General features: G+C 40.9%; 1 protein-coding gene across 2 annotated transcripts; it reads right to left on the reverse strand.

The window, feature by feature from the left end:
* Positions 1–4,447: 4,447 nt before the first annotated feature.
* On the reverse strand, positions 4,448–10,029 carry LOC107827255 (putative transferase At1g60990, chloroplastic). 2 transcript variants are annotated; one of them, XR_012702976.1, is made up of 13 exons: positions 9,777–10,029; positions 8,471–8,572; positions 8,193–8,226; positions 7,694–7,767; positions 7,537–7,602; positions 7,379–7,443; positions 7,154–7,241; positions 6,979–7,044; positions 5,915–6,080; positions 5,638–5,721; positions 5,445–5,572; positions 5,210–5,288; positions 4,998–5,134 (listed from the first exon to the last, which is right to left on the reverse strand). XR_012702976.1 is itself a non-coding variant. In XM_016654351.2 (12 exons), exons 1-12 carry the CDS (start codon positions 9,993–9,995, stop codon positions 4,964–4,966), a joined length of 1,263 nt encoding a protein of 420 aa, XP_016509837.1. In that variant the 5' UTR covers positions 9,996–10,027; the 3' UTR covers positions 4,448–4,963. The 2 variants fall into 2 exon arrangements, 1 of the variants encoding a protein (XP_016509837.1); XM_016654351.2 differs by lacking the exon at positions 5,210–5,288 and having other exon boundaries at positions 4,448–5,134; positions 9,777–10,027.
* Positions 10,030–10,753: the final 724 nt, after the last annotated feature.

Raw genomic sequence — 10,753 nt, forward strand, 5'->3', positions numbered from 1 at the left:
TTACTACATTTGATTATATGCTAATACATCAAAAATATTTGCAAGAATGGAAATTGTGAAAATATGTTAAAAGTTGAAATTGCCAGAAAGGGAAATTTTATATATTCTGGAATATCTTTACGAAAGCCCAACAAAAACAGCCTCAAAATGAACAAAACATATGTACACAACACAAAAACTAAAAAAATCCTAAGGCATTCACGCCTGATCTTCACCGGAGCCCGATTCGTCACCAGAACCATCGGGGCCTTCAGATTCTTTGTAGCCCTCCTCACCTTCCGGAATATCTTTACAAAGGCCCAACAAAAACGGCCTCAAAATGAACAAAAAAAAATGTACACAACACAAAAACTAAAAAATCCTAAGGCATTCACGCCTGATCTTCACCGGAGCCCGATTCATTACCAAAACCATTGGGGCCTTCGGATTCTTCGGAGCCCTCATAGCCCTCCCCACCTTCGGGTTCAGCTAGTTTCTTCGCCTCGGCCTCAAGTCTTTTTGCCTCCTCGATCTCGACAGACAGGTCGAAGCCTCGGGCATGGATCTCTTCGAGGGTCTCCCTTCGAGACAGCTGCCTCACGTACTTAGCAATGGTCTTCAGGCGGGCCTCGGCTGCTTCGACATCGGCCTTGTATTGAGCCACCATCTTCTCAGCATCGGGGGAGGTTATCTCCAACTTGGACCTCGTTGCTTCGAGCTCTTTACCAAGGGCATCCTGTCCAGCGATGACCGAGCCCAGCTATGTTCGGAGATCCTCATTTAGTTGAGCATGTTTATCAGCTTTCTCCTTCGCTACCCGAAGTTGAACCTCTACCAAAGACAGTTTCGCCTGGGTAGTTTCCTTCTCCGAGGCCAACAGACACATCTTGCTTTTCCACCCATCGGCCATGCCTTGTATTTTGTCCATCTCCTTTCGGAGTTGGTCGATCTTCTGCTAGACCTGCGAGGTATTGTCGTTAGCCACTACGACCAGTTCCTCGTTTCTACCTTCAAATACCTTTACCTTTTCAACCAAGTTGGCGTGCCCCCGCCTTAGGACCGATGCTTCTTTCTGAGCCCCATCCAGCTCGGCCTGAAGGTTCTTAATGACCCCTTCTTGTTGCTCGTTGAGAAGCTTGTACATATCCTTTTTTTCTAGGCTAGCTCCTTGACCTCGAGCTCGAGTTAATTGACCTCGACCCGGTACCGAAAGAAGCTTTCGTGATGATGTACTGAGGCCTACAAAAAGATGAAAAACATAAGAAATATCAAAACCTAAGTAAAGTTCAAAGGAATGTAATGATACCTTACCCGGTTCAGTGCTTGTTACGCCTCATTGAAAAGGCACGGCGCGTTCACCTCATTCATTTTTGCCCGGTCCTCCTCGGTCACATGGCATCGGAGGTAGCTAGCTATCCCCGTGGGAGAAGATAGGACCGGGGCATCCTCCGGGGCGGTCAGAATAACTGATCTCTTGCGACCGAAGTCCACACTCGGCCCTCCAGCTTCCAATGATGTGTCCTTCTTCGGAACTTCCAGGTCGCCCAACCCGGAGAAATCTTCCAAAGCGGACGAGTCCACACCATCAAAAAAGGAATGAAGGGGATCGTCTGCGCCATGGACCCCTTCATTGGACTTCTTCTTTCCTGCTTGGGCCTCCCCGAGCATGGACTCGGTGTAGGAGGTCATCCCCGAAATCTCAATTATACCGGGCACTTCCTTCGGAGAGGAGCCGGCATCCTGGGGTGTCCCGCCCCGGGTATCCATATCGACCTCCAGAGTCTGAGGGAAGTCGGCCTCACGAGTCTTTCTTTCGGATGCCTCCTGCTCCCCGGGAAGGGTCATTCCGCGGGCAACGAAAATGAGGTCTTTTTCCAGCTCATCCCTAAGCCGGAGAAGAGAGTCGGAGTATGGCACCCTGGAGCTAGAGCTCTTCCTGGGCTTGCGAGCCACCCTCTTCTTTGGTTTCTCTTCAGGGCGCGGGGAGCGCGAAGGTTTTCTCTTCCTTTTCATCTTTTCCTCCACGGCAGCCCCAGGTTGTACCGCAACGGAGAGATCAACAGACAAGGACACGTCCTCGTCCCCTTCCGAAGGCCTAAGTTCAGTGGTATTGGGCAAACCTACAATAACAAAGGGGAAGGAAAGTCAGTATGATGAAAGTTAGAAGCATGGTATTAACTATTCAAAGAGAGACCATACCCTGAGAACGGGCCTCTTATCGGCCCCTCGAAAACTTGCGCCATGCGCGCTCGGAGTACGTCATCTGCGTACAGATGCCCTCGATCCATTCCTTTAGCCGGGGGACCACATTCGGAACCCGGGTGACAGCTGCACAACCACAAGTATGAATGGGAAGAAAGAAATTGAAGAAAAATTGACGCTTAAGGAGAGACTGCACTTATGAGATGCGTTCCAATTCTTAGGGAATGGCATGAACTCAGAGGGAATCAAGACTTCGGTCTTCACCCAAACGAAGCGTCCCTGCCAGCCCCGGTCTCGGTCTTCATCAATGCTCGAAAAGGGAACCTTGCTGGCCGGGCGAGTAAGCTTGATCAGTCCCTCTCAGAAAATTCGGGGACTATATAAACGGAGTAGATGATTGATGGTGAACTGATGAGACTCGGTCTTGTTCACGAAGTAACGAAGGAGGATCACGATCCTTCATAGAGATGGATGGATTTGCCCGAGGCACATCTCGTACCTCTTGTAAAAATCCAGGTCAATCGGGTCCAACGGGTCCAGTGTGAAGGGGTAAGTGTAAACACTTAAGTATCCTTCCACATGGGTAGTAATGGCATCTTCGGGCCCAGGGACTACTACATTCTTGCCTTCCCAATTGCAGTCCTTTCGGACCACGGGAAGGACGTCTTCGGTCACGGAGCATATGTACCTTGATGCTCCTTCACCCCGGTCCTATTTGCGTGAGGGTTTCTCGACCTTAAAGTCGTCTGCAATTGAGCAGCCCCCAGGAATAAACATTTTCAAGGGAGGCTCGGGGGACGGTTCGTCGGCAACCACCTCGGGAGAAGCCGTTTCGAGGGCAACTACTTCAGGGGTAACTGCCTCAGTACCAGCGGCCGGTTGGGAAGATGAAGAGGCAACTTGTTGAGTAACAGATTTGGATGTTTTAGCCATTGCTATCTGGAGAAGTTTGAAAATTTAAAGAAAGAATACGAAGATTTGAAAGAACTAGTTTGAAGGATGAAGAACAGAGTATGAAGATTTGAAGGGAATCTGGGAAAGAACCAGGAAATCACTATGAAAGTCGAAGAACAAGGATGAAGATATGAAGGTTGAAAGAAGTTTGATGATAGCTGAGAAACTCGAAGGTAAAAGCTTGGTCGAAAAGTAGAAAAGGAACAAATGATGGAAGCTTTTATAGGGAAGCAGGCGACGCTTCGCATTTGGGGGCAACCAGCCGATGATTGACACGTGTCCGAAGTCAGAACGACGCGACTGAGGGGACGTTTCGGCTCCTTCATCGTAACGTATGAAAGAAGGAACCGGAGAACATCTATCGTTTCCCATCATTCCGGCAAACCTACGCTCTGAGAAACGAGGGGACTATTTGTATACGGGTAAAAATCGAGGCTGGTGAGTACCCTGATTTCCCGGTGAGGCAAACGGAGCAAGGACATGACTGTGGGGAATCGGAATCGAAGCCAGGAGCCTTTCGCATCGAAACCCGAGCAAAACACCTGCCCTCGGAACCATCGAGACCAAGCCCCCCGGGTCCGGTTCGAGTCCCAAGACCTCGGGGAGCATTACCGAACGACCACGCACGATTAACAAAGGGTTGTGATATCCGTGTCTAACCGGATATCACGGCGTGAATCTCGGTCCGTATTAGCAGTATATCAGTGATTAGCAGACAGGAAGATTTTTACCTTTTTTAGAATTGTACTTAGGGTTAAACTCTCCTACTATATAAAGGGGAAGCTAATTATTTATTAGAGACATTGTAACGCATATACCAAGGCAATATACACCTACTATATAAAGGGGAAGCTAATTGTTCATTAGAGACATTGTAACGCATATACCAAGGCAATATACACCTATTTTTCTGTTTCTAAAGGATTATTCAAAGTTCTTGTTTTGGTTCACAAGTTTTTCATAAACACTGGTTCAAAACCAAAGGCGAGCTTCTTGTTAAGCCTTTAACAGAGCCAAGACTCGCTATCATCATTGGTTTGGATATTTATTCTATCTTTTATTTGCTTATCTAACGTCATTAATCACTTGTATTGAATTAAGCCACATATCCTTAAAACAGCGTACAAATTCAATTGTTATCCATTTTTAAGGGTAAACACATGTGATGCTACATCAGTTAAATTCTGAACCAAATGAAAGACAATGCCCAATTAAACGGTAAAGATAATCAACTTCCAACATGCAGAAACTTATTTTTAGTTATACGAGAAATGATTGGACTCACTTCATAACAAAATTTGACAAGAAAAGATACCTCTAGAACTCAAGGTTGATTAGCCCCCAATAACTCTCCTACAATATCAGTTATGTTCAAGCGAGGCAAATCCTAGTAAATAACAAGTATTGACTTATGATTAAAAAAATCACAAGGTAAAATGGCTCATAACTAAAAGGGTTAAGAGAATTCGCGACAATAATAAGAGAGAAAGTATATTTCTATTACATCTGAATTTGTTGTCAAGGTGGGCCCACTAACATGAGATATCCTTTCTTCTGGAGGCGGACCGAGGGGCCTGCAGTGCACAGTTTTGATGCAGCAAAATGTTACTGGCTCACGAGATCTGGTAAACCACTATACGAGGTCTTCCGGGGATAGTTTTTGATAGAGCCACCAATGGGACAAGCACTCAAATTAGATAGCAGATGTCATACTGTCGATGTGCTAACATATAATAAGCCTTCTCTGGAGGCCAGGGTAAGTTATAACAGAGCCATCACATATGCTACATTAGCTGATACAGAGAACAGAGGTCGTCTATATTTAGCTCTAGGATGGAGGGATTTGACGAGCGAGAAAAGGCACTTCCACCACTGTACCCACAACATCATCACCAATAATTACAGTGTCTCCCTCAGAAGCAGCTTTCCTCTTAATATAGCCAAGTCCTAGGGGCTGAGATGCTCGTATACCAGTGGTGAAACTAGTCACCTTGCCAACCTGCCAAGTTCATAGCACCATCATTCTGCCAATTCCTTCCAAATGGTCATACTAGGATCGATAAATAAAAGGGACCTGGTTTCAGTAATGCACTTGACAAGATGGGGATGCCATGTATTGTTGTTCATCAGAATTACAGTAGTCTTAGACAATTCTTCAACGAGGCATTAATTTTGTTAGATGCAATTATATGCAAGACAGAAGACAGAACAATACAACGGGTTAATGTGCTAAAATACAATTTGTTACAATGTAGTGCTATCACCATAGGGACTGAAACAATCAATTGGGAAATCAGAAAAGCTCAAACCTTTTTCCCGTCCACTGAAATGGTGCTGCCAGGTTCCACTGGCGATGATACACGTATTCCCCACAGCCTCTGTTTGATGCCATCGTAAGTTACAAGCCTAGAAATGGTTTCTTGGCCCTTATAGCACCCTGAAATTAATTTCTCAACTTTGAGAAACCGTAATCAGAAGGAAGCATAAATATAGCTTATGAACCTTTATTCAGAGAAACAGCATTCCACAGATTAGCCTCCAGAACATTAAACTCATCAGTGAGCTCTTTCCCAGGAGCTGGTCTTCCTGCATGAATAAAGAACAAAGCTTTCCACATCAATATTGGGAATCACATCAGGCAGGCTGTTGACTGCTCAAAACTTTAGGACATGAACCTAAAGCAAACAGGAGTCAGAACATAATGGAATCATGACGTCAACAAAAGATATTATCTGGAATATTAACAATAGAAAGATGGAATAAAATTGTCCTTAATTACCTTGAAGTATCCTTAAAGTTTCCCATGCATTAGTACCCATTGGGATGGTCCCATGACCTAGAAGAGCTTTCCAGACCGACTCAGCAGCAGCTGGAGACATCATTAGTGAGTAACCTTCATCAGAGATGATATTTCCCACTCCCACAGTTATTGGCATTCCATTTACCTTCACATGTTGATGAATTTCATAAGAAAAAGTAAAAGGTTAAACCTCTTATATCTTGGAAAACTCGGGCATGACAATATGTTCAAGAAATTGCAATTAATCTACAACATATAGGACATGAGAACAACTACACCAGCAAAAGCTAAAGGGTAGAGAAGTTAACAAGCAAGTACTTCAGCGGCAAGGAAAGTAATAAATTGCGGATATTGCAGACAAATGGCAGAGAAACTGTAAAATATTCTATATTGAGAAGGTTGATTCTGACAATACAAGAACAGCCATGAATGCAGCACAAGGTTGACTTAAGAGGTTGCAATTGGAAATGACAAATAAATGGGTAGATACTCATGTTTTGTAGTCATGCAAGTGGGAATTTGGTGAATTGATGCATGAACAAAAAATGAGGGCTAATGAAGTCTGAACATTTCTTATTCAATGTGTTCAAAACCAACGTCTCTCCTTTGAAAAAGAGAAAAGAACATTGGAAATCATGGTTCAAGTTTGGATTATTTGGCACAATCTAATCACCATTTTACATTGAATCTTTTTCTTATGAAACTACTTGTTTGGTTACTTTACAAGTTAATCAATTGTCTGAGTTATTACCAATCATAAATAATTCTCTTAATTGAATACTCACTTTGATCCGACTTGTATTTTCATGGAATCTAAGAGAACAATGTTTGAATGATGAATACTTTGCATTTTGAGGAAAGAAGGTGTATCTTGCACAGACTACGACAGTAAATAGATCAAACAATATGGATTGGAACTTAGAAGGAGTATCAAATAATCACACAGTTCAAATAATTTAAACCAAACAGATCTACGATTCTTTCTTTTTTTTCTTTTGACATACATAAACCAGAATGAATCAGAGAGGGAATTATCAGATTACACTGTAATGCTTATGTGAGCCATATGGTTGTCCAACTACGTCAGCAAGATTCAGAGCTTCCATTATCTGTTTGTAAACCATTTGCATGCAAACGATAGTTTTAGCTTTTAAGAGAAGAAAAAAAGATAACAAATATTATCAATTTGTTTGACGATTAATTAGACACAGTTCTTACTTGGTTACTTCTAGGCCCTATTAGTACGAACAAGGATGTTTGTCCTGTAATATCTTGAATTTCAACTTTGTCTGCAAAGAATATGTACCTATCAATAGAAGTATTGCATATTGTTATTTAAATCAGCAGGTAAATAATGTGAACATAACTGGTTAGGTCCCAAAAATCTATTCAAGCATAGATAAGCAAGAGTGAGAGCAATCCAGAGCAAAAGCATGAACATACTTCTTAAGCATTCCAGTTATTCTTTCCTTGGTCACTGGAGAGATCACCAATGTGATTGCAGTTTTCTGTGAAATGTGAGATGGACTTCAATAATAGTCTAACATATGAAAGCTTAGGCACAAGGAACCAATTCTCAGCAAGGAACTATAAAAGATTACCATAATCCAGGCGTGGGCAATATCGATGGTTCTGGCAGTTGGTGTCACAAAAACAGTGTCACATCCCTACAATTCCCAGACATGAAATATAAAAAGCTGGACACCAGTGGAGTTTGCAACTTTCATCAGCCTAAAATTGCCTAAACCAAGTAAATACCTGCCCTTCATGAAGAATTTCAAAGTTAGCAGTACTTTGGTTGTGAAGAAACTGAACCCTGTCTTCTCCACTAACTGTGTGAAATGAAAAGATAAACAGACATCTCTGAAACAACAACTATGAATGAGTAGACTCCAAAATATTTCCAACTAAGTAGAAAAATTCTTTTCCAGTCCGTCCACAATACATACTAGCATGAGAACAAGTGTTAATAAAATTTTCACATCCAATCTCCACATGATTTGTACGAAATAAGCATAAAACCACATTCTGCAGAATCACTGAACTCAAAGGTGGGAAGAACTTACCTTTTTTATTAGAAGAGGAATGTGGATAACGAACTTTTTTTTTATTGGTAAAAATGGACTTTTTTTTAAATATATTAAACAACTCACCTAACCTCTATTCCTCCACGTCAATAGATTATTCACAGATTAAACTGAGGTTTGGTCAAGAAAACTGAATCTTTTTCAGTATGAAAATGTGTGGATGGATATACCTCTTATCCTGCCGTAGTGTGAAAGATCCACAACCTAGAACAAAATGAATGATACCATCAGGTCACATTTTGCAAGACTAACCTCAGGAGTGTACAAGTGCCCCTACAAAGCCAGGTTCAATTCCAGATATTGCAGTAAAATTTACAACATATGATGATTAAAATTGGACCATAACAATCTTTTAATCAACAGGTGAAAATCATATGACAAGAATATTCTTAATTAGGAGAAAATAACTAAAATTACCAAGAAAACCTGAATCAAACTAGATACACACCGCGACTGCATTCTCAACAGCATCTAGTGCCTCCTCGTCATTATCGAATGTTCCTATTGCTCCATCTTCTGATACCTTGGCCCCAGCAACAGTCATAGTATCCTGTAGGAAGCAAAAGAAGAAAAAGTTAAGCAAGTAAGCCAGTAAACAAAAAGTACGAGCAAAAACCAAACTGTAAGGAGAGCAAGAAAGAAAGCATATAGAAGCATCAGGTCAGTGACTTCTCATCCTTCACTTATTAATCAGGAAACATTTAGCAGATGTAACAGCATTTCCTTCTTGTACCCTCATTGTTCAGGAGAAGTTCTCTAACGCCTAACTACCCACTGAAGTGAGACATTCCAACTTCCAAGCAGGGTTGGACGGAGCATTGGCAGGAGAGGCACCCACTTACCACAAGACATGTTTCTCCCCCATCCCTCTTTATTACATGGAGTATTTGTTTTTTCTTTTCTATTTCTTTTTTGTCTCCTTTGGTGAGGTTCCTCAGGTGTAAGTTTATACTCTTTTTTGTTTTTCAAATAAGAGTGGTGAATGAAGGTGGTAAGTGGGGACGAGGTAGATCTAAAATCACTTGGAAGGACCTACAATTTCCTGGTATCCATGATGACTTAGTGAAAGATAGGGCACAATATCTATCAACCGAGAATATGTTTCGGTCATGTTAGCAACTATACTTTACATCCTATGCTTTTCTAGGAGTTGTTTAACCTTTCAGAAATTTATAAGTCAGTAGAACATAAAAAGAACTTCTAGTACTTTTATTTTAATTTTTATTTTGTATAATATTGGCCTGAGATGAGTTAAATGGAGTAACATGGTCCAACTCGTTTGGTTTTGGTACTGAGGTTTAGTCGTTGTTGTTGTTGTTGTTTGGTGTTCGGGCCAGGTTGTGCACCACAACCAATCCCCTGGTACTTGCTACCTCCAACCACCATAGGTATTGTATAATTCTGTCCACCAAGATTTTGACAAATGGGAGAATTCATCCAGTATCCCCTCGGCTCGAATTCAGACCTCGGTTCCCATGGGGTCTTCGACCTCTAGAACAACTTTTGTTGTTAGGTTCACTAATTTACTCAGTGTTTCAAGTTTTAGCATCAATAATCCAAAAATTTCAAGTAATTTTACCCAGCAAAAGCGTCTATTAAACAAACCAATTATATAAAGCACACAAAAAAGAACAGAAAAAAAATGAATATGCTTCGATTAAAGCCCACAATCAACAAATATTTGACTTAGAAAACATCAACAAATAATTTTGATTCATTCAACAATGTGTAAATTTTGGTATTATTATACTTACGAGGAGGTCGTGGTCAATGGGAGGTGGAGAAAGGTCGAAAGGCAGCGCAGCTGCAGAAGAAAAAGAAAGCCGCCGCTTAAACTTCGTCGGCGGCGCATCGTAACTGAACGGCCGGTAAGCTAATGGAGTGGGAAAGAGATGAAGAATGGGAGAGGAAGAAAAGGACTGACAAGGAAAGAGCACGCTGGCACCGTAGCAATACGCCATCGCTCGAATCATTTGGAATTTGACAATTGAGACGACCCAATTTTTATACGAGCACATGACCATCCATTTTAATTTTTAACCGGATAGGTATAATGGTTCGCATACGGTCCGTATTTCTCTTATTTTTATACAGTCATACCAAATCAATTTTTCAGTTTATCCATTAAGTATAACTAAAATTATGTTTATAAAATTATTTCAAATGATTATAACGCATAGTGATGGAATATATTGATACGTGTCATGACCACTTCACATACAATATGATAGACAATTTTGTATATTAACAATATTGCTTTCATATTGTTCAAGAACTAGTTTCTTGACACGTGTATGTCTGAGTCATATAAATTATTTTCTTAAATTTATAAAGATGAACGATCAAACTTAGTATTTATATTAAGTCTAATTCCACTATTTACATGGTAAATAAAACTGAATATCTATATACAATTACCACAAAAAAAGCTTCACACTTGATTTGTAAGTTCGAAATCATTGCAGCACAAATCCTTTGTAAAATATCATAAATTGTTTGAAATGCCAAAAACTTTTCCCAGCGTCAATAAATGAAATGCAAATTTCATCAAGTAATGAAACTTGGAGAACATATTTGATGTTAGTGAGTATTTGAAAATTTTCGTGCTAGGAATATCATTGTCGGATTTTCTTATAACGATGTTAATAATAAATGCCATTGCAACTTCTTTGCGCACTTGTGATTAGTATGATTCAATCTGACACTGATAATATTGTAGTTGTTAATTATT

The sequence above is a fragment of the Nicotiana tabacum genome, chromosome 19 (assembly GCF_000715075.1).
Source record: "Nicotiana tabacum cultivar K326 chromosome 19, ASM71507v2, whole genome shotgun sequence".
In the NCBI taxonomy this organism is placed as follows: domain Eukaryota; kingdom Viridiplantae; phylum Streptophyta; class Magnoliopsida; order Solanales; family Solanaceae; genus Nicotiana; species Nicotiana tabacum.